The 24,784-nt window shown below is 43.6% G+C and overlaps 1 protein-coding gene across 5 annotated transcripts in view; it reads left to right on the forward strand.

The window, feature by feature from the left end:
• WASF1 (WASP family member 1) overlaps positions 1 to 24,784 on the forward strand; it is a 222,176-nt gene that overhangs the window by 107,780 nt on the left and 89,612 nt on the right. For all 5 annotated transcript variants that reach the window (XM_077487129.1, XM_077487127.1, XM_077487126.1 and 2 more), the window contains exon 2: positions 1,333 to 1,493. In XM_077487129.1, the coding sequence (XP_077343255.1) occupies positions 1,361 to 1,493 (133 nt within the window). In that variant the 5' untranslated portion in view covers positions 1,333 to 1,360. The remainder of the gene's footprint in view (positions 1 to 1,332; positions 1,494 to 24,784) is intronic.

The following is a 24,784-nucleotide window of genomic DNA, read 5'->3' on the forward strand; positions in this document are numbered from 1 at the left end:
AATGACAGTCCTCCTCATGGAAACAGGGACCCCCCCGCCCAGCAGCACCCAATCTCTTCCCCATCACAAAAGCTGATAATTGTATTGTAGCTACAGCAAAGTTGGAGAACCAAACAATGTTTCCCATCTATTACAATGTGTGGGGGCACAGTGCCTCCCCCTCAGTGTGATGTGGGGGCACAGTGCCTCCCCCTCAGTGTGGTGTGGGTGCACAGTGCCTCCCCCTCAGTGTGGTGTGGGTGCACAGTGCCTCACCCTCAGTGTGGTGTGGGGAATTCTGAAATTGGAATGCATTCGTGTCTCACTGACACTTCCCTGTGCTGCTCTGCTGATGAGGAGGGAGTCGAGTGAGTCAAAAGAGGCTTTGCGTGCCGGGAGTTGTCTTCCCCTGCTTTAGTTGTAACTGTAGAACCTCTAGCTACATTGTGGAGTTTTCAAGGTCATAATCGGATTTGACCTTTTTTACCCACAAATTGTTTTCTTTTGGCAGTATGTACAAAAAGAAGGCTGACCATAAAAAAAAAAAAAATACGCCTTTTTACTTTCTGCCAAAAAAATGATTCTATAAAAAAAAAAAAATTAAAAAATCGAATTTCTTTATAAATTTAAACCAGTATGTATAATGCTACATATTTTTGGTAAGAAAATCTCAACTAGCGTAGATTGATTGGTTTGTGCAAAAGTTATCGTGTCTACAAACTATGGGGTATTTTTATTTATTTATTTTACTAGTAATGGCAGTGATCAGCGTCTTTTAGCGGGACTACTCTATTACCGCGCACATTCTGACACTTTTTTGACACTTTTTGGGGACCACTGACACTAATACAGTGATCAGTGCTAAAAAATATGCACTATCGCTGTACTAATGAAACTAGCTGAGAAGGAGTTAACATCAGGGGCGATCAAAGGGTTAACTGTGGGCCTAGCCAGTGTTTTACTATACTGTGTGAGGTGCTTTTACTAGGAGAAGCGATGGACTTTATGCCCTGCTTTGCAGGGATGCAAAATCCATCTCTTCCCTCCTGTCAGACCTGAAATCTGCCTTATTTACATAGATTGCAGTTCTGTGTGTCTGCTTGATGATCGGCTGGTGGCGGAGAACATAGAGTACCCTGCACCCACCGCTCAGCTTCCGCTGTGTTTAATCACACCGCAAGCAAGCCATTGGCTAATGAAATAAATGTTAGAAGCTAATTGGTTGCCATGAACAGCTTCTCCAGGTTTTGACTGCTCTAGTTTTAGTAAAATCCCTCATTATGATTACAGTTCCAGGTTAAGATTTTTTAATGCCATATAATAACAATCAGATTGTCTCTTATTTTCCTATAGGTGAGAGTGTATCCCGCTTCATCTAAGGATGCCGCTTGTTAAAAGAAACATCGATCCCAGGCATCTGTGCCACACTGTTCTTCCAAGGGGAATCAAGAATGAACTGGAATGTGTAACAAATATCTCTTTGGCAAATATTATTCGACAACTAAGTAGTCTGAGTAAGTATGTTTTTTATTTTTATTTTTTTTATTTTATTCTTTCCTTGAAATATATTTGCAGCATTCTGTTTAGATTATATATATTTTTGGATTTCTTGCTAGGTTTTTCAGCTTTTTTGGCTTTTCCATCAACTTTTATTTCTTTTTTTTATTATTTTTCACTTCTTTTTTTTGTTAGGGTAAGTAGTTAGAATTAAGGTTAAGTTACGATTAGGGGTTAATATTTTATTGACTATACTGAATAAATACTATAAATGAATAAAAATATTTATTCACTTTTTGTTTGAATTTGGTTTACTATTATTAATTATGTAATAAACATTTTTTCAAGGTTAGGGGTTAATTAGTATTTATTATTACATATTATTTTATTTATGATGATTTTTAGTTTTGTTTTATTTATTTTACATTTATTAATATAGTGCCATTTTTATTTTCTTTTTTGCATTTGAGCAGAAAATCACACAAAAAGGCAGAAAAGAAATTTTGCGTTGCTATGGCAATCAAAACACTTCAAAAACGCACAAATTTGAGCTACAAGAAAGGCTCTAGAACTGTTTTCAGCTTTAGGCGTTTTGCTTGAGGCAACTTGGAGTGCAGATGTGAACCAACTCCATGGAGAATAATTTTTTATTTTTTTTCTCCTCCAGCATTTTGAAGCTTCAAGCTTCAAAACGCTGAGATGTGAATGGGGCCTTTTTAAAGCTAAATTCCAGCCAAAGATTTTTTATTTTATATTTTGTTATGGATACAGTTTAACATTTTTGTCAGTTTGTTTTATCTGTCTGTGACCCAGTTGGGGAGATTTTTCCTCACTTTCTATACTTTGCAAGTTAGGAAGATGCAGTAGTCAACCAGAACAAAACTCAAGCCATAAAAACATTGTCAGAAGTTCTAAACCTTCCTGTCTCTAATAATAGTGTTAGCCTGTGTCCCTGTTGGAGAGATTCCCCACCACTTAGGGCTCATTTAAACCTGCGAATGGGGGCATGCATCGAATTTCCTAAAGAGTTGTCAAAGTCCTGTGGCTGGATTTAGAGGTGTGTGGGAATAGCTGCAGCCAGGAAGCCTTTATAAAGCAATGACAAGCCAACAAGAGCCTCAGCTGTCTTCTGCTGTTTGCATGTATCCACACATTGAGAGTTTTTTTTTTTTTTTTTTGCATTTAGAGATCTATGATCGCCCCTAGGTGCAGAAAGATTGTGTTCAGAACTGATTATCTGCTGGATGTGAGCAGCTACTTTACATCAGAACAACAGCAAATAGCTGAAGTGTTTCACTCAGTCTGTCGTTGCTTTATACAGGAGGAAAGGTGTTTGGTTTCAGAAACCGTTGTTTCTCTTATATTCACCTACTGACACAACTTCTCTCTTTAGACCATTGGGTTGTTATGCCACATTCAGGAGAAGACTAGGCATTACATGTTAACATGTGATAATAAAACTAGAACTTTCAAGTTCCGCCCAAGGGGGCGGTCCCTTAGTTAACAACCCCTCAGCTTGCTACTGCAGCCTCAGTTTTATTTTGCCTAGTGAAGGAGAAGGACCTAGGAACCCTGACGGGCCCATCGGTCCATCCTTTTTTTTTTCTGCAGAAGCTTTGCTTTTTGCGCAAGATGATAGATCCTGTGATCTGCTATCAACAGCCAGCTGGGTGACAAGCTGGATACCCTTATCCTTGTAGTCTCCCCAGCCTGGCCATCGAGGGTGTGCAAGCCAGAGCTCCGCGCTGGGTCGGCCACGACGAAACCTCAGCTCCAGAGGTGGTTGGTGAGCTTTTATGCTCCGGAGCGCACATATGACCGGGCTTCTGATGTCTGCGTCAGTGTGCTGAGGCCAGCAGCCACCCTGTACTGATCAGAGAGTGGGATCTTAATGGAATGTCTCCCAGCTCTTCAGGACTGGTAAGTACAGCTCTCCCTGCCTCGGTGGAGCTGAGCAGCTGGGCATTCCCTGGGAGGTCGATTCGGGAGTCTCTCACCTCCCTCTCTTCTCTCCCTGTCCCTATCTCCCCCCCTCCCTGTGGGGGATGCTGCATTTGGCTGCTGAGCAGTGTGTGTGTGTCTGTACAGGGGCTCTCCAGGGGGGGGGGGCTCTCACCTGTGGGGGGGCTGCACTGGCTGTCTGTCTCCTGAGTCCTGTTTCTCATGTCCCTGGAGGTGCCTGTGAGGCTCTGCCTCTGTCCCTTGCAGTGCTGATCACTGCCATTTGTTCAGCTCTGTCCCTCATGGTTTCAGCATCAGTGGCCATCTTAGGTGTGGGCAAGGGAAAGCATGCTCTCATGTGCTTCGGCGGCCATTTTCCCTGTGATTTGTCCTTATACTGGAAGTCTAAACATGTTTTTCAGCTTTCTCTAGCGGCAACATGTGTCCCAGTGCTCTGGTGCCCATTTTCCCAGTGTTTTATGTCCTTATACTGGACGCTGGGCAGCCATTTCCTTGTAGAGCGGTTTCAGCATCATTAGCAGCAGCTTCCACTGACACAGAGCGGATCCCTCTGCACCTGGGAGCCAACAGAGGCCACAGGCACTACTTGCTGGATAGCGCAGAACCCTTCAGGGCGGTGAGTCCGGCGGGAAAGAGCCCCTCAGCCAGCAGCAGTAAGGAGGGTGGGACTGTCACTGTCCTAAATCCCCTTCAGGTGGCAGACAGGGTAGGGTCAGCATGGCTTCAGAAACTAGTGTTTCTTCCCCCGAAGTCCAGGCAATTGCAACCGGTTCGCCTGCGTCATTCAGGCCTATGGTCTGAAACTTAAGGCTCCCCCCTTAAGGGTGGAAGCTCATTCTACCAGGGGTTTAGGAACTTCCTGGGCTTTTCGCCATCTGGTATCTGGGGCTCAGATTTGTAAGGCTGCTACCTGGTCTTCAGTGCATACGTTCACAAGATTTTATCAGGTAGATGTTGAGCAGCCGAATGTTCGGCTTTTGGCCGTAGTGTACTACAGGCTGCCATTTAAAGTCTGATGGCTATTTTTGTCTGGTAGGGTGTCTCCCTCCCCTCAAGGCTATTGACCCCAGTAGGTAATGAATATTAGCCTAACTCTGTGTCCTGTAATGTATGATAAAGAGAATAGGATTTTTTTTTACATACTTACCTGTAAAATCCTTTTCTTTGAATACATCACAGGACACAGGTCCCTCCCTTTTTTTGAGGATTTAGTGCTTGCTACAAAACAGAAGTACTTCCTGTATGGGAGGGGTTATATAGGGGCAAACTTCCTGTCTAAGACTTTATCCACCAGTGTCCATTCACCTACAGATGGCATATAACCCAGTAGGTAATAAATATTAGCCTAATTCTGTGTCCTGTGTTGTATTCAAAGGGAAGGATTTTACAGATAAGTATGATGAAAAAAATCCTATTTTTGGGCACAGCTTCAGACCTAAACAGGAAAGCTGGGTATCAGGAGAAGGGAGGGGTAGCGCAGTGCATACACAGTGCCTGCAATGCCGTTTCTCAGGGGAAACAGTAGCAATAAGATGAGGCTTTCTGACCTATTCTTAAATAACCGATTTAGGAAACTGTCATCTCATGTCTTTGAGTGAGTGCCTTTAGTATGTATGAGAAATGATCATAGAAAACTGCCCTGGCAGTGTCTGCAGAGAGGAAGCTTGTCATGCGTACAGTCTTTGCATGTAAATGAACTTACTCAGCAGAGACAAATAACTGCAAATAAAAATCAAAGACTGTTCCAGTTTGACTTTGTACAAAGGTTATTGTGATTTATGGAGCAACAAGCAATTTACTGATTTACGTTGCTCTGGTATAACAAGAAAAATCCTCAAACAATAATTTTTATGTACAGCCAATGAAAATAACTAATGGTAAATTTTTTTGTAAATGTACCTGTATTTATTTGTTTTAGCTAGGTGCTGCAAACCATTGTTTGCCTTCAGACAAATACTTAAAGAGGAATAAATCATGATGGGTTTGCTTCCTCTTTGTCTCCCTGCAAAGGTAAAGCATAATGGGCTTCTATGCATCGCATAGTAGCCTATTATGTGTCACTTACCTGACACAGGGGCCTGCAATGTCACCGCTGTCCCCTGTAGCACGGAGCATCCATCTTCTTCCGGGTATCGCTGCTCCGGCCACTCACAGCGCCGGAGCAGCAATGACGTCACTCCCACGTGTGCGCACGGGAGCCGCCACTAACGGCATATCGCCGCTAGCAACGGCATGGTCAGTGCGCGTCGCTGTCTATGGGGCATGCACCGTAGACAGCGGTGCCTGTCTTTTTGTAAATATCTCCTAAACTGTGTAGGTTTAGGAGATATTTCTTGGACCTACTGGTAAGCCTTAATCTAGGCTTACCTGTAGGTCAAAGTGGTTTGTAAGGGTTTACAACCACTTTAAAGTGATTGTAAACCCCTTTTAAAAAAAATATTAAACAAACATGATATACTTACCTGCTCTGTGCAGTGGGTGTGGGTGCACTTAAGAGGTTCTTTTACTTTATTGCAAAGAATGCATTTACCGGTAGGTAAATCCCTTCAGCCTTTAGAATCACTTTAAGTGCATAGTTACATATTTACATAGTTAGGTTGAAAAAAGACACAAGTCCATTTAGTTCAACAATAATAATAAAAAAATAAAATAAAAAAAATCCATACAATCCAATATAAACAATCCTATACGTACAGTTGATCCAGAGGAAGGTGAAAAACCCTAGCAAAGCATAATCCAATTTTCTACAGCACAGGAAATAAATTCCTTCCTGATTCCCCCGAGAGGCAATTGGATCAACTTTTCCTATAAATCTTAGTACCCAGTTATATTATGTACAAGTAGTTTGCCACCTGCTGATGTGTTCATGCAGGCGCTGGATCCCTTAAGAGTCACAGATGGCTCCAGACGCATGAACAATCCATTCAGTAACATGGCCAGAGTAACTGTGTGAATGAGTCCTTGGGGCTCATTCACACGTGTGGTTGGGGGGGGGGGGGGGTAAAACTCCATGGTCAGGCTGTGCCGTTACTCCCTTTAGCAAAAGTGGCAGTGGCTAGGGGTGCACACATGCCAAGCCTGTGGGCAAAAGTGGCAGTGGCTAGGGGTGTATACATGCCAAGGCTGTGGGCAAAAGTGGCAGTGGCTAGGGGTGTACACATGCCAAGGCTGTGATGCTATGCTTCGCAGCCATGGCAGAAATTATACCACCATTGACCATGATCTATTCAAGTGAATAGAGTAGCTTTGCAAGTGCCCCGCTACCGCGTGCAATGCACATGGTTGTGCTATTCTAGTGCAGAGCGGGGATGAGGCAATCTATCTCAACGCCTGTCAAATGCTCTCTGATGAGGGATCCAAATACTGACAGCTCTTCAGAGAGCAAAGCTCATTTGAATGAGCCCTTATTTTTTCATTATTTTTTTTTTGTTTTTTACTTAGAATTTTTACATTTCTTAACAACCCTCTTGGGGGGCTTTGGTGAAATATCCAAGATTTAAACATACCCTTGTTGAGACAGAGAAGGGAAGTAAAGATATATAAATTTCTTGAATTTCTTTCACTGCAGCCTTAGCTGCAGTGGTCAGCGAATGAATGGGAAGCACTCTGTGCTGGGCAGTTTCCAGTTCATTCTCAAACAAAAGCATAGTAAACACAGTTTACTATGCTTCAGTAATAAATGGACACAGGAGTGATTAGTACCAATGGGTCCTGTGTTCTTTCAGGAAAAGTGCCAGTAAATAGGACATATTTGCCACCCCTTTACCGCTGCTCTCCATCCTGAAACCAATCCACATGTGTGCCTGCAGCAGCTACAGATGGGACCACAAGTGGAGCAGTAAGGCAGTACAGCCATCCCTTCTGCTTAGTGGTACAGGAGGGACAGCTTTACTGCCTTATCAGTGGCCTTCGAGTCATCGCACAAACATGTGAACCTCCGTGAATTTTACTTATTGAACCTCCGTGAATTTTACTTATTGAACCTCCGTGAATTTTACTTATTGAACCTCTGTGAATTTTACTGAATTGAACCTCCGTGAATTTTACTTATTGAACCTCTGTGAATTTTACTGAATTGAACCTCCGTGAATTTAAATTCCATACACCTGCCATAGATGAACCGATTTTTTATTTTATTTTTTCCAACCTGCAGGTTGAATGGACAAAAATGACTCTTCCCCCCCCATTCACACATTCAAAGTAGATGGGGGAATCCTGCCTCTGAGCCTTTGTCTTCTGACAGCGGGGAGACTTCCTTGCCATCAGAATACACTGATCAGTGCGACGGCCACAGATCGAGTGTAAATTAACCAACAGGATATTTGTACAGAAGTTGATTCTGTACAATCACCCTGCCCATACATGGATCGAGATTCTGCCGGTTACCGCTGAACCTATACATGTATGGCTAGCTTAAATAGATATACAGTGACTATTATCCAAACCAACTTTTTTTTTCCTCCAATTGAGATAAGAGGCGTGTAAATATGGGGGCCATCAGACATGTCCTAGGTTGGAAGGATCGTCAGCTGATCAGGTTAGAAAACCAGTTCTAGTCCTGATGTTCCGTTTAGGAATAAGCATTACTGGCAGCATCTCTTCTCCTGCCCTTGTCTCCCTGTTAACCTAAACTTGTTTTTGCCAGTTTGTCACAGGTGCCCGAAGGTATTTGGATGATGCCTTTCTGATTTTGTGGGCACCTTTTTATAATAGCCATGTACAAGGCCATTTTCTCAACTCCTTTTAAATCCAAAAACAACTGGAATAATCATTGCAAACAACCAATCGGCAGTTGCAATGACAATATGTTAAATTATGATCTCTATTTACTGTACATCTTCTATATTATGATCTACAGCGTGTAAAATAAGTATTGAACATGTCACCATTTTTCTAGGTTAATATATTTCTAAAGGTGCTATTGACATGAAACTTTCATTACATGTTGGTAACAAACCATGCAATCCACACATACAAAGAAACCAAAACAAATACGTTTTGAAATTAAGTTATGTGTAATACAATGGAATAACACAGGGAAAAAGTATTGAAACCATTAAGTAAAAATGTATTTGATACTTCGTACAAATCCTTTGTTGGTAATGACGGCTTCAAGACTCCTCCTGTATGGAGAAACTAGCCTCATGCATTGCTCAGGTGTGATTTTGGCCATACAAATCTTGAAGGTTCTGTGGGCCTCTTCTATGAACTTTGATCTTTAGTTCTTTCCATAGATTTTCTATTGGATTCAAGTCAGGTGATTGGCTGGGCTATTATAGCAGCTTTATTTTTTTCTTTGAAACCAATTCAGAGTTTCCTTGGATTTGGGATCATTGTGTTGCTGAAATGTCCACCCTCATTTCATCTTCATCATCCTGGAGAATGGCAGCAGATTTTTTTCTTTTTTTTTTTTAAGAATGTTCTTGGTACATTTCTCTATTAATCTTTCCTTCAATGAAATTAAGTTTGCCAGTACTAAAAAACAGCCTCACACCATGATGTTCTCGCCTCCAAACTTCACTGTTGGTGTGGTGTTTTTGGGTTGATGTGCAGTGCCATTTGACCTCCAAACATAGTGTGTATTAAGGCATCCAGAGAGTTAAATTTTAGTCTCCTCTGACCAGACTATATTCTCCCAGTATTTCACAGGCGTGTCTAAATGTTGTGTAGCAAACTTTAAACAACCTTTAACTTTTCTTCAGCAGTGGAGTCTTGCATTGTGAGCATGCATGCAGGCCATGGCGGTTGAGTGCAATACTTATTGTTTTCTTTGAAACAATTGTACCTGCTAATTCCAGGTCTTTCTGAACCTCCCATAAGTTTCCCTTGGCTCTTGGACAACTCTTCTGATAATTATTTTCACTTCTCTGTCAGAAATCTTGCGAGGAACACCTGATCGTTGCCGGTTTATGGTGAAATTATGTTCTTTCCATTTCTGGATTATTGCCCCAATAGTGCTTACTGGAACATTCAGAAGTTTAGTAATGCTTCTGTTACCAATGTCATCATGTTTTGCAACAATAAGGTTGCCAAAATATTGAGAGTCCTTTGCTTTTACCCATCATGATATATTTCTTGTGTGACACCTTGGTAATTAGACACTGCCACTATTTGGATTTATTCGGTAGTTATTCGGATTTATTCGGTAGTGACAGTGGATATGGTCATGTAATGGTATAAATAGTGGAGTTGTTTGGGTCCTAGTTGATCTTTCTTAGACCATTTGTCCAACCATACACAAATCAATCACGATCTTAGGTGACATAAGGACTTATTTCTTTAAGAGGGACCCACTGCCACTATTTGGATTTATTCGGTAGTGACAGTGGATATGGTCATGTAATGGTATAAATAGAGGAACACCTGATCGTTGCCGGTTTATGGTGAAATTATGTTCTTTCCATTTCTGGATTATTGCCCCAATAGTGCTTACTGGAACATTCAGAAGTTTAGTAATGCTTCTGTTACCAATGTCATCATGTTTTGCAACAATAAGGTTGCCAAAATATTGAGAGTCCTTTGCTTTTACCCATCATGATATATTTCTTGTGTGACACCTTGGTAATTAGACACCCTTTTTATAGGCCATCAGTTTAGAGTGAACCAGCTGCTATTAATTTTCACTGACAAGGGGCAGGATTGCTTTCTAATTACTGGTAGATTTTAGCTGATGTCTTGGATTTCCATGCTTTTTTTTGCACCTCCCTTTCTTCATGTGTTCATTACTTTTTCCCTGTGTCATTTCATTTTATTGCATATAACCTAATTTCTAAACTTATTTGTTTTGATTTCTTTGTATGTATGAATTGCATGGGTTGTTACCAGTGATGTAACTAACTCCGTTAAAATAAACTGAGTTACGTAACGCAGTTCCTTTAGAGGGTAACGAGTAATCTAGCTGATTACTCTTCCCCTCATGGTAACACCGTTTCCATTACTTGGTCGGTGTTACCGCAATTACATCTACAGCCTGGGACCAGGTAGATGGGACTAGCGAAGGAAGTGAATGTCGCCGCCTCCATCGGTGAGATTGACACCTTGCTAGCCCGTTGCCTGGTATGGATTTAAAGGGGAACCCCAACACAGAAAAAACAGTGTGGGGGTCCCCCCAAAGTCCATTGCAGACCCTTATCCGAGCATGCAGCCTGGCCGGTCAAGAAAGGGGGTGGGGACGAGCGAGCGCCCCTCCTGAACCGTACCAGGCCGTGTGCCCTCAACATGGGGGCTTTGGGGAAGGAGGGGCCCTGCGGCCCCCCCCACCCCAAAGCACCTTGTCCCCATGTTGATGAGGACAAGGGCTTCTTTCCGACAACCCAGGGCAGCACAGTGGTGTAGTGGTTAGCACTCTCACCTAGCAGTAAGAAGGGTTGCTGGTTCAAATCCCAACCATGACACTACCTGCCTGGAGTTTGCATGTTCTCCCTGTGCCTGCGTGGGTTTCCTCCGGGTACTCCGGTTTCCTCCCACACTCCAAAGACATGCAGGTAGGTTAATTGGCTTCTGTCCAAAAATTGTCCCTAGTATGTGAATGGGGACCTTGGATTGTCAGCTCCTTGAGGGTAGGGACTGATGTGAGTGTGCAATGTACAGGGATAGGGACGATTGTAGATACTCACTCAGGTTGAACTGGATGGACTGGTGTCTTTATTCAACCTAACTAACTATGAAACTATGAAACCCTGGCCATTGGTTATCAGAGGCTGCAGGCAGGGGGCTTATCAGAATCCGGGAGCTCCCTTTAATAAGGGGGCCCCCAGATTCCGGCCCCTTACCCTATGTGAATGAGTATGGGGTATGATGTACCCCTACCCATTCACCTGGGGAAAAAAGTGTTAATAAAAAAAACACAACACAGGTTTTTAAAGTACTTTATTAGACAGCTCCAGGGGTCTTCTTCCCACTTCAGGGGTTTTCTCTCTGGGCTCCTCCGCTATCTTCTGCTCTTTTACCGCTAGCTCTTTTACTAGCGGAGGAGCCTGACTTTCTCCTTCGTCGCCGCCACCGTTCGGGGGTCTTCTTTTGACTTCGGGGGTCTTCTTCTGACTTCGGGGGTCTTCTTCCGATTTTGGGGTTCTTGCTCTTTGCTTCTTCTGCCGGGCCTCCGCTATCTTCTTACAGCTCTTTTAGTAGCATTGGCCCGGTCTTGTCACTTGTCACCACGTCTTCTTCTTCTTCTTTTCTTCTTCTTGTTCTTCCTTCTGATGTTGAGACGACACTCTCTCTGGCCCTAATGGCAGGGACGCGTTGTGCGGCGACTTATATAGGCATAAGGGGCGGGGCCACCAGGTGATGTCACGTGGTGACCCCGCACCTTATGATGTCACTTTCCCGGGGGATGCTGGGGCTGTGACGACATAAGGGGCGGGGTCACCACGTGACATCACCCAGTGACCCTGTCCCCGTCTAATAAAGTACTTTAAAAACCTGTGTTGTGTTTTTTTATTATTAACACTTTTTTTCCCCAGGTGAATGAGTAGGGGTACATCATACCCCAAACTCATTCACATAGGGTAGGGGGCCGGAATCTGGTGGCCCCCTTCTTAAAGGGGGCTCCCGGATTCTGATAAGCCCGCAGACCCTGACAACCAACGGCCAGGGTTGTCGGGAAGAGGCCCTTGTCCTCATCAACATGGGGACAAGGTGCTTTGGGGGGGCTGCAGGGCCCCCCTTCCCCAAAGCACCCCCCATGTTGAGGGCACGCGGCCTGGTACGGTTCAGGAGGAGGGGAGGCGATTGCTTGTCCCCACCCCCTTTCCTGACCGGCTAGGCTGCGTGCTCAGATAAGGCTCTACTATGGACTTTGGGGGGACCCCCACGCCGTTTTTCCGGCGTAGGGGTTCCCCTTTAGGTTCCCCTAGACCCGTCTATAGAATATTAAAAAAAAGTCAGTTAGTTACTCAGCAAAGTAATTACTTTTCCAATGTAGTAACTGAGTTACTAATGCAATTACTTTTTGGGAGAAGTAATTTGTAACTTAACTAATTACCTTTTTTAAGATGACCAACACTGGTTGTTACTGATATGTGGTGAAAATGTAATGCCAATAGAACCTTTATAAATATTTTTACCTGGTAAATTGTTCAATACTTATTTTATCCGCTGTATTTATTAGAAATCTTTTTTCAAAGGCCTCCTGGTTATTCCATATTAATCCTTACATATTGACCAATGGTGTATAATAAAATCACAAGTAGAATTTTTTGTGTCTGCCCTGTTTCAGATCTATTAAAAATAACTGTGTTATAGTACATGAAATAATAAGCTATTTCCTGTATTATACATATCAATCTGTGTAGTTGAAGAGGCTTTAAGTAATTCTTTATGGGTAATCTGCTTCTGTATATTATATGTGTATCGTTAACAGGTGTAGGCAATATAACATCTGTTTTAGTGGAGCTGTGTGTGCGGAGACAGACCTGATAGGGAAGATTTACAAAAATTTAGAGGACTTCTAGTATGGTGCATCTGTGCATGGTAGCCAATCGACTTCTAATTTCAGTTTGTATAATTAATCTAAAACCTGGAAGCTGACTGGTTTCTATGCAGTGTTACACTCTATTTTGCACTCTCCTATTTTAGTAAACAAAACCCATAATGTCATGTATAATTGATCGGTATTTTGTGTCACTGTTTGAAGTTCCAGGCCTTTTTTGGGGGCTGAACGGCAAAAATACTGCAGCAAAGCTCAGTTCACTATTTTGTGACCTCATAGTAGAAGTGCAAATATCATCTGAAGGTGAAACTCCTGAGGGACTAATATTGTGTGCCAGACACACTATGTATCTAAAGTTACAGATATATTTTTCTGCTGGATTTATGGTGTGCTAAATGTGTACCTTTTTTATGCAGCAAAAAATCCATCTGAAGCCGAACTTGTTTTCCATTCATATTCTTAATCGTTACTCTGTTACTCTACTGATATATATGTGTGCTTTCGACAGTGTGCTCTACTAGAGAGGTACATATGTGGAGTACACAAAGAAAGAAGAGATCATTGCAATTATTAAGCGCAGGAGTGTAAGAAGGGGTTTGCTGACTTTTCAAGAGCTGTGTGTGTGTTTCGGGGTCACCTGAGGCACACTGTTGCGGATAGAGCTCTGGGTTAATCAGGAAAGCAGCTCCACCTGAACACCAACATGGATCAAACAGGGAGCTGGAGCATAAGATTCCCCAGGGTGTGGAATCTAAGAGCCAGCAGTTTTTCACCAGATACTCTGGTGGTGAGGATGGATTTGGCTGATTCCAGTGTGGGGCCCCTGAGGTCCCTTAGCTTATGCTCATGGACCTACTCTGGTGGTCAAAGCGGAAGCAGCAGTACAGGGTTAAACGCAGAAAAGTCAGGAGAACAAGCCAAGATCGGGGTCACTAGCAGACCAGAATTGTCAAAAGGACACGCCAAGGTCGGTACACGGAAGTCAGATTAAGATACAGCAGGACGCCACACAGAAGCCTAAACTGTCGTTCGGGCAAAGCTGGCTTGCAGTGAGTGGGGTAAAATAGCGTTTCCTGTTAGAGGCTAGGGTGGAGCAATGCTGAGTGAAGATTACTTAAACACACAGGTGTGAGAGCATGGCCTCTAAGCTGATACACAGGCCAGAGAGGTAGGCAGACAGACAGGACATGAAACATTACTGCAGATTCATGACAATGTGCATGTCTTGTTCCTGCCTTTATTTTATTTTTATATTTTTAAGGTATTTTATTGCCATTTTTTTGGCATATAGACATAAAGCAAACGTTAGGAGAGGTACAATGTATATGTGCAAATAAAACAATTCAGAAATTATATTCTGATTAAGATTGAAATTACAAAATGCTAAGCCTAGTCATTTGGGATGGGGGAGGGTGGGAGTGGATAGACTGAGCAAAATCATCCAATAGTTGAGCTGAAAGTGGCCTCGATCAGGGCAAGCATATTGCGATAAACTTTTTTGACAAACCAATAGAACAAAATATGATTCAAATGAATTTGTGAGCAAACTCATGAACACTAAGTGATCGTTGGGGGAGGTAATGGTTTTGTGATAGGTGCACCTATGTCCACGAGTAGTTGTTTAGTTCATGAATATTGTTAAACAAAGGAAGATTCGGAGTATTCGAAGTGGAAGTCTCATGTAAAGATAACCGGAACATCCAGTATTCTTATGTGAGAGCCAGGTGAGTTTGGGTGGGCACTGAAGTGATGTGGGGGAGGTCTTCCTGTAGCTGTCTCTCCGTGTCCAGTAACATCCTTTCAATGTAAAGGTCCCACTTGTGGTGGAATGGGGATGCTGCCAGGTGGAGAGACAGGACCAAATCCAGCTTTTATTTGCATAGTAGATTCAGCAGATCATGTTTGATATCTTTTACAGACAAAGCGAATTGCTTCTTGGGTATACAAAAAGTGCTGAGGAGTTAGGTTGTATCTTTGGGATAGCAGGGGGAATGGGAGGGTTCTGCCTGATGAGACGTCAAAAAATGAGAAAATTTAGTTAAGCCTCGTGAAGACCAGAAGGTAAAGGCTGCATATTGCTGCGCCTGTGGGAACAAGGGGTGTCAGAGAATGGGAAGATGCTGAGAGAGCTGGGGGTAAACTAGTATAAATCCACTCTCAAGAGGCAAGAAAGATTATAAAGGTGTATATTTGGTAAGTTGACACCCCCTTCCATGTTTTGGAAGGCATAGCTTTTGGATGGATATCCTGGGTCTGAGGCCTCGCCAAATTAAAAAAAAAAGTGTTTATGGCTTTCTGATCTTTCTGGAGATCTATGTGTTTCATTAGTAGAAGGACGGTCTGTAGTGGGTATAGGAGTTGCGGGAAAGTCACAATCTTAAATAAGTGTCATCGTCCAAATAATGAGAGTGGTAGACCTGACCAGTTTTCTAAATCAGCTAAGATTTTAATTAAGGGTAATAGTTGAGACGATATAGGGAGGAAGGGACCTTACCAATTTTGATTTCCAGGTATGTAATGTGGGCTTTGGCTATTTGTAAAGCAGAATTTGTCGCCCATGAAGGGTGATGGGCTTGGAATAAGGGTAGGATTTTGCTTTTTGTGAAATTGATTCTTAGTCCTGAGCGATTCCTGAAGTGTGTAAAGACCACTTGGATATGTATCGCGTCTGTTCATGGGTTTGACTTAAATATCAGTATGTCATCTGCGAACAGGGTGGTCCTGAGTTCCTGAGACCCAATTTTAACCCTGTGTAATTTTTGATGAGATAATGGGTATCAGGAGAGAGGTTCGAGTGCCAGATTGAAAAGTAGGGATGAGAGGGGCCGAGTACATTGTGGTAATCAGATGGAGGAAAGAGCCTGTGAAACCAAACTTTGAGAGAACCATTTTCAGCCACGGAAATCTGACATTGTCTAAAACTGTTTCGGCATCAAGGATGACTATGGCAATTTCTGTGGCTGGGCTGGTCCTCCCAAATTCTTGGACTGCGAGGACTTTTCTAATGTTAGAAGTGGCGGAGCGTCCTTGGATGAATCCCGCTAGTGAGGGGTGAATGAGGGTGGGCACGATTGAGGCCAATCTGTTCGCCATTATTTTAGATAATTGTAATTTTGTGTCCAGATTTAGTAAGGAAATTGGATGGTCCTGGTTCTGTGGGTTCCTTGCCTTTTTTAGATAGTAATTTGATATGGGATTGGAAGCCTGAGGGGAGATATGGGCTTCCATTGGGATGTTCCTGCTTTTAATGGACTTTTAATAAAGACACAGTTTTTCATGCTGAAAGTTCCACCATATCTTGTTTCTTTGTGCAATTTGGATTTTATTGCAGAGCAGACGGGCACCCAGCTTCAAACAGCAATACAGGGTCCCATTGGGTCACCTTATGAGCGGTGCATCCTTTCTGCATATGGCGGAGTGCCTTGAATGGAGCAGTTACTTGTAGCCCCTCTACAGTAGGTCAAGCGTCACCCCTGGTGCTTTAAGGAGGTTAATCTTGTAGGGGCGTTAAGAGTCTGCCTGGCCTTGCAAACTATTGGGCAGCTGTTCCTTGTTGAAACATTTGGTACCATCTAGGGTTGCACAGATGCCACTTATTTAAGAACAAGTACTGGTAATTTATACTCGCCGATGCCAATACTTTTTTTTTTTTTTTTAAATGTCATATGACAGTTGCACAAATATGCAGTACTGATAGGTGGCACTGATGAGGCATGGACATCCAGTATTTTATTTTATGCATGCTCCTTTTTTTTTTTTTTTTTGCTGGGGGGGGGGTGGTTGTATAGGGAGTGGACAGTGTCCTTTTTTTTTTTTTTTTTTTTTTTTTTTTTATTTATTACAATTTTTCCTTTTTTTTTTTTTCTGAGGACACGGATTTGCCAGTCCCCTTCTTAGCAGCTTCAGCTGCATTGAAGATGGACAGGAGGCTCCTGTTCATAAACTGAAGCATCGCAAACACCTTTTTACGATGCTTAATTATGAATGGACAGATTTAGTGATCACTGATTGGGCATTCGGAAAAGGAAGGAGTTGATAAATGACAGATTTACTGGCTCCTTCCTCCACTCTCCATCCTGACAGATCCAGGACAAGGGGGAGCCAAGCAGGACACGGGACATTCGGGGATGATCCGTGCAAAAGTGGGGGCAGTTACAAGCACCGATCAGCACCGATCTCCCCTGACAGCCATGGGAGATAGAGGAGGAGAAGTGGCTGTTAGAAAAGCTATACTGGGGGATCGATGCTTGTAACTGTGCCCTCACCGCCGCACGATCATCTGTGAGACGGCCTGGTCCCCTCTGCTACGCTGAGGATGCTGGGTGTACTGGCCTCATGCCAGGTATTGGAGCATTTGCATGAGTACAAGTGCTTGTGCAAATGGTCGTATCGGTACCGATACTAATATCGGTGCAACCCTAGTACCATCTATGCTAAATGAAGGGTTAGCTCACAAGGAATTTTTCAATGGGTCAAAAAGTCTTTGCATTTTTTATAACTTGGCTCATACCGTACCTAATTTTTGCTTGTATTGATAACAAGATTATTGATATTGATTACATTGGTGGCATTAAAGTGGTTCTGCACCTAAAAAAAAAAAAATCACACTTACCTGTCCCAGGGTCCAGCGATGTCGGCGGCAGATGACGAGCGATCGCTCGTCTCGCTGCTGCCCCCGCCGCCATCCTCTGTCAGGGAATTGGGAAGTGAAACATTGCGGCTTCACTGCCCGGTTCCCTACTGCGCATGCGCGAGTTGCGATGCGCGTCTCTTCTGGTCCCCCGCTGTGTCCTGGGAACTGTGTGTTTCCCAGAACACAACGGGGGGGGGGGGGCGGGGGGTCTGCGGCGGTCTGCCCGGAAGTGGGTGCAGATACCTGGATTATCCAGGTAACTGCATCCCCCTCCCCCCTGAAAGGTGCCGATTGTGGCACCGGAGTGGGGGAGGGATCAGATTAGCGGAACTTCCCCTTTAGAGTGAAGAACCGCTTTAAGTAGAGTTGGCAAATCTCCAGATCTCTGAGCTGGCTCCATGGCCTACAGTCTGAGCACTGTTTTTTGACAAGCTCTGGTTGGTACTTGAAAAATTCTGACATCAAAATCTGGCTGAGCTGATAATCGATAGCTGCTTATCTATGTGCCTTTTACCATGACTTTTGTCATTTTAAGTAGATCTAGAGCTAAAATTGTCTTTCTTTTTTCATTTTGGGTACAGAAGAGATTGGTGAAAAGCCTTGTTAGTTTTTCTATCTGTGTTTCAGTGTGTACATCCTAACTGCTCTTAAAACGGTCCCTTCCCCCCTTCTAACATCTATGTTAACTAACCTGTATAAGAAAGATGCATATACGTACCTATTTTTGGGCTGCTTTGTTTTGGTCATGTGATCCTACTCCCCTGTGTTAGCCAGCATTGCTGCAGGGGAGAGGAGGGAGTGCCGTCAATGGATTTGCCATTGAAGCCAAAAGCTGACTTCACTGCTGCAGGCATAACCAGCCATTGTCGTGGCACTCTCTACTATCCCCTTCAGCCACCGCTGGCTGACACGGGAAATCATGTGACCAGAACAGCTTGAAAATGGGTAAGTATATGCATCTTTCTTACACAGGTTAATTAACATAGATTTAAGGAGAGGAGAGGGGACAGTTTTAAAGGCTAGTTGGGATGAAGCTGGAATTCTACTTCAACGGCCAAATCTGCAGTTTTCATATTTTGGACAAAAATCTTCCACATGATTTTAAACCTTATGGGCATTAAAGTGGTTCTAAAGGCAGAGATTTTTTTTTTAATCTTAAAGGGGTTGTAAACCCTCTGCGTTTTACACCTTAATGCATTCTATGCAATTTGGATTTGTCTGACCACAAAACAGTTTTCCACTTTGCAACAGACCATTTTAAATGAGCTTTGGCCAGAGAAGGCAGCAGTGTTTCTAGATCATGTTCAGATAGGGTTTCTTCTTTGCATGTAAGAGCTTTACCTTTCATTTTTGGATGGCATGGCGACCTGTGTTCAGACAGTGATTTTTGAAAGTATTCCTGACCCCATGCGGTGATGTCCATCAGAGACAGAATCATGCCTGTTTTAATACAGTGCCCAAAGATCGTTGACCTCCAGTATTGCGTGATATGCTTGTCCCTTGCACACAGAGATTCTCCAGATTCTCAGAATCTTTTGATTATATTCTGTACAGTAGATGATGATGATATATTAAGTCTTTGCAATTTTATGTTGCGGAAGATTATTCCGAAATTGTTTGACACAGCTTTTCACAGATTGCCGAACCTCTGCCCGTCTTTACTTCTTAGATGCTCTTTTTACACCCAGTCATGTTACTGACCTCTTGCCATTTGACCTACTTGGTTGCAAAATGTTTCTCAAGCTATTCCTTGTTAGTACCACTTACTTTGCCAGCTTTTTGTTGCCTTGTCAATTTGTGAGACCTGTTGCTGCCATCAAATTCAAAATAACCTCATGTATTTCTTTAACCACTTGCTTACTGGGCACTTAAACCCCCCTCAGTCCCAGACCAATTTTCAGCTTTCAGTGCTCTCACGTTTTGAATGACAATTACTCAGTCATGCAACACTGTAACCAAATGATTTTTTTGTCCTTTTCTTCATACCAATAGAGCTTTCTTTTGGTGGTATTTGATCACCTCTCGTTTTTTTATTTTCTGCGCTATAAATGAAAAAAGACCGAACATTTTGAAAAAAAATGAATTTTTCTTCGTTTCTGTGACAAAATTTAGCAAATTAGCAATTTTGCTTCATAAATTTTGGCCACAATTTATACTACTACACATCTTTGGTAAAAATAACCCAAATTTTTGCATATTATATGATCTGTGTGAAATTTATAGAGTCTACAAGCTATGGTGCAAATCATAAAGATTTGCAAAAAAAGATCACATCTGATGTACTAAGGCCTATCTCCATTCTTGAGACCCTAACAAGCCAGGAAAGTACAAATGCCCCCCAAATGACCCCTTTTTGGAAAGTAGACATTCCAATGTATTTAGTAAGAGGCATGGTGAGTTATTTTAAGTTGTCATTTTTTCCCACAATTCTTTGCAAAATTACGATTTTTTTTTCACAAAATTTTCATTGTAATAGCTTATTTCTCCCAAACGGAATGTGCATACCACAAATAACACCCCAAAATACATACTCCTACTCCTCCTGAGTATAACGATACCACATGTGTGAGACTTTTACACAGTCTGACCACATACAGAGGCCTAATTTTGAAGTAGCACCTTCAGGCATTCTAGGAGCATAAATTACACATTTAATTTCTCAACCACCTATTACAGTTTTGAAGGCCCTGGAACACCAAGGCAATGGAAACATCCAGAAAATGACCCCATTTTGGAAAGCTAACACCCCAACGTATAATCTATGAGGCATAATGAGTCTTTTCAATGGTTCATTTTTTTCCAGAAGTTTTCGGAAAATGTGGAAAAAAATGAAAACGCATTTTTTTTTACACAAAGTGGTCCGTTTATAAGATATTTCCAACACATAGCATTTACATAGCAAAAATAGCACCCCAAAATACATTCTCCTACTCCTCCTGAGTATAACAATACCACATGTGTGAGACTTTTACACAGCCTGACCACATACAGAGGCCTAATTTTGAAGTAGCACCTTCAGGCATTCTAGGAGCATAAATTACACATTTCATTTCTCAACCGCCTATTACAGTTTTGAAGGCCCTGGAACACCAGGGCAATGGAAAGGTCCAGAAAATGACCCCATTTTGGAAAGCTAACACCCCAACGTATAATCTATGAGGCATAATGAGTCTTTTCAATGGTTCATTTTTTTCCAGAAGTTTTTGGAAAATGTGGAAAAAAATGAAAACGCATTTTTTTTTACACAAAGTTGTCCGTTTATAAGATATTTCCAACACATAGCATTTACATAGCAAAAATAACACCCCAAAATACAGTCTACTACTCCTCCTGAGTATGGCAATACCACATGTGTGAGACGTTTACACAGCCTGGCCACATGCAGAGGCGCAACATGCAAGAAACACCGTCGGCGTTCCAGGGACACATAGCCTGCATATACCAAGAATTACACCCCCAAATACATTATGCTGAGCAAAGGGTAAAGAAAAGATTACCTGTGGTTTTAGAAGCGCAGTTGTCCACAGGAGGATATCACTGGTCCAGGCAGCAGGCAGGGACTTGGTCAGCAACAGCGAACACAGTTTTTCAGGCAGCAGGCAGGGATACTGTCCATATTACAGTCCAGGGTCAGTGCAGAGATGTCAGCAGTGCCAAAAATATTGGTCCTGGTAGTAGGCAGGTCCTTGTGGTGTGGTCAGTGCGGCATGATGGCAGTAAGTCCTACAGGCAGCAGACAGAAGTAGAGCCTCATTCAGGACAGAATGGGGATAGGGGTAGAGGCTTCTCCCTCCCAAATCTCTTTTGAAGCCTCCGAGTCTCCAGACCCTAATCTAGGAATAAGAAAACAAAGAAAATTGTTTTCTTCTTCCAGAAAAACTATACTGGAGCCCCTCACATATGTGAGACCCCGTGTTGAATCCCACTAGTCCAGTTGCAGAATACAAGATCAGTCCAAGAGGCAGGCAAATATCGTGGTCAAACAGTCCAAGGTCAGTTCCAGATCAGGCAGAGATATGTACAGAATCGTTAGACAGAAGCATGGTCGAATAACAGTCCAGGGTCAGTTCCAGATCAGGCAGAGGTATGTACAGAATCGTTAGGCAGAAGCATGGTCGAATAACAGTCCAGGGTCAGTTCCAGATCAGGCAGCGGTATGTACAGAATCGGCAGGCATAAGAGTGGTCAAATAACAAGCCAGGGTCAGTTACAGAGCAGGCAGTGGCATAAGGGGTGTGAAGGTGTATGAAGGCAGGAACTGAGGATTATGTTTACCATACTTCACTAAAAATTTATTGAAGTATGGTAACGCCGAAAACAGTCGCCTATGCAGAGGCCTGGTTGGGAAGGACATTGTGCACAATAATAAGATGTGTCTCTTCTGACTCCTGCTCTGGTACACACCTTACATCTTTTTTTAACGTCTTTGGCCTGTTGGTTTGGGGGGGATTTTATCGGGAAAGTGGCGCTCGGAGAGTCGACTAACAACGTCTGATCTGATATTTTCTGGTGGGCCGTTTGGGAAAATAAGGGCAGTGAAAACTTCCTCCTGGTAGCCAAAGAAACGTTTGGGGTTTTGGGTGGAGTTGCGGTAAATGACATAGGAATTGTAAATGGCCAATTGAAAAAAAAAATTGCTACTTTTTTGTACCAATGGTATGTCCGTCTTGTGACAAGATATGGTTCCATCATTTGGTCGTTGAAGTCGACTCCCCCCATGAACAAATTGTATTCGGAAATGCATTTGGGTTTCTTTACGGGGCCATTCCTTCTGGGGATTTCCACAAAGGTATTGTTGTGGATAGAAGATAACATATACACATCCCTTCTGTCCCTCCACCTCACTGCCAGAACCTCCTTGTTTCTCAGACTTGCGGTTTCTCCTTTTCGCAGCTTCTTGTTCACAAGACTTTGAGGAAAGCTCTTCCGGTTCCTTTTTATGGTGCCACATGCTGGCGTCTTCTTCCGGTGAAGGTTGTGGAACAGGGGCAGAGATGTGTAGAAGTTATCTACATACAGGTGGTAGCCTTTATCCAATAGGGGGTATATGAGGTCCCAAACAATTTTTCCGCTGGATCCCAAGTAGTCCGGACAATTAGGGGGCTGCAGCTGGGTGTCCTTCCCTTCGTACACCATGAATGAATATGTGTACCCTGTGGCTCGGTCGCATAATTTGTAGACCTTCACCCCATAGCGGGCCCTTTTGCTGGGCATAAATTGCTTTATTCTAAGCCTGCCGCTAAATTTAATAAGGGACTCATCCACACATATGTGTTGGTCCGAGGTAAACAATTTGGGGAATATTTCTGAAAAATAATTTAGTATTGGTCGAATTTTGTAAAGCCTGTCATAATTTGGATCATTTCGTGGAAGGCACTGGGAATTGTCACTGAAATGTAAGAACCTCAGGATGATCTGATACCTGCTTCTGGGCATTACTGCGGAGAAGAGCGGTGAGTGGTGGAGGGGGTGGGTTGACCAGTAGGTACGTAATAGATTTTTTTTGTTGAGTCCCATATTAAATCTGAGGCCTAAAAAAACCTTGAACTCCTCCACCGTTAGGTCTCTCCATTCGTAGGGACGGGCATAATAAGAGGTCGGATTTTGCAAAATAAATTGTTGTGCATACAGGTTGCACTGGGACACAATTGACGACAACATATCCTCTGTAAAAATTAAATTAAAAAAATCTATTGGGGTAAAGTTCTCTGTGTCTACCTGGACTCCTGGCTGGGCGGTGAAAGGGGGAACATTGGCCTCTCCTGAATTAGGAGGAAGCCACAAGGGGTTCTGAAGGGCATAGGGAAGGCCGGCATGGCTCCTAACCCTTTGGGGCTGAGATGACACCCCACTGGTACTTGGCCTTTCTTGCCGGGGCACTCCGGTGCTGGTGGACGGCACTCCGGTGCTGGTGGACGGCACTCCGGTGCTGGTGGACGGCACTCCGGTGCTGGTGGACGGCACTGCCTCACTAGAACGACTTAGTTTGATGGGCCGGATATCTTCCTCCTCGGATTCAGTCAGTGTTTCACTGCTGAGGACTGGCTCATAATTTACGTCGGCTTCAGAATCCGAATCTGAAAAGGAATCTGAAGAGGAGAGCTCCCCGTTGCTCTCGTCGGCCGTGGAAATAATTTGGTACGCCTCCTCAGCGGAAAAGACACGTTTAGCCATGGTAGCACTGATGGGCACTGATGAGGTGGCACAGGTGTGCACTGATTATACAGATGGGCGCTTTTGAGGTGGCACAGATGGGCGCTTTTGAGGTGGCACAGATGGGTGCTTTTGAGGTGGCACAAATGGGCACTGATGGGTCGGCACAGATGTGCACTGATTTATTGCACAGATGTGCAGATTTATTGCACGGATGTGCACTGCTGAGGTGGCAGATGGGCACTGCTGAAGCGGCACAGATGGGCACTGCTGAAGCGGCACAGATGGGCACTGCTGAAGCGGCACAGATGGGCACTGCTGAAGCGGCACAGATGGGCACTGCTGAGGCGACACAGATGGGCACTGCTGAGGCGGCACAGATGGGCACCGATTGGTACAGATGGGCACCGATTGGCACTGGCGGTGCACAGATGGGCACTGGCGGGCACTGGCGGTGCACAGATGGGGAACTGGCGGTGCACAGGTGGGCACTGGCGGGGCACAGGTGGGCACAGGTGGGGTAGATCTGGGCACTGGCGGGGTAGATCTGGGCACTGGCGGGGTAGATCTGGGCACTGGCTGGGTAGATCTGGGCACTGGCTGGGTAGATCTGGGCACTGGCAGGGTAGATCTGGGCACAGATGGCAGAAACAACTTTTTTTTTATTCACTTACAGTATCTCTCTCCTCACACGCTATCGCTGTGTGAGGAGACAGATTCGGCAATGGGTGATGATCTCATTTGTTTAGATTTGAGATCATCACCCATTGGAGGCGGCGATCGCGCTGTAAACGGCCGCTGTGATTGGCCGTTTACAGCGATCTGTGATTGGCTGTGTCCAGGGGACACGGCCAACACAGATTTTCCCCGATGTGCGCTCCCGGGAGCGCGCGGGGAGCTCTTAAAGGGGACAACGTCAATAGACGTAGTCCCTGAAATTGAGATCCGCGCTGTAGCCGTCATTTGACTATAGCGCGGATCTCAAGTGGTTAAAATGATACATTTTTTCTCAGTTTAAACCTTTTATATGTTTTTTTTTTTTATCTTCTGTTGTGAATAAAATATGGGTTAATGAGATTTGCAAACCATTGCATTCTGTTTTTATGTAAATTTTATTAATCGTCTCA

The sequence above is a fragment of the Lithobates pipiens genome, unplaced genomic scaffold (assembly GCF_037356315.1).
Source record: "Lithobates pipiens isolate NorthernLeopardFrog02 unplaced genomic scaffold, aLitPip1_a1.2 Scaffold_18, whole genome shotgun sequence".
In the NCBI taxonomy this organism is placed as follows: domain Eukaryota; kingdom Metazoa; phylum Chordata; class Amphibia; order Anura; family Ranidae; genus Lithobates; species Lithobates pipiens.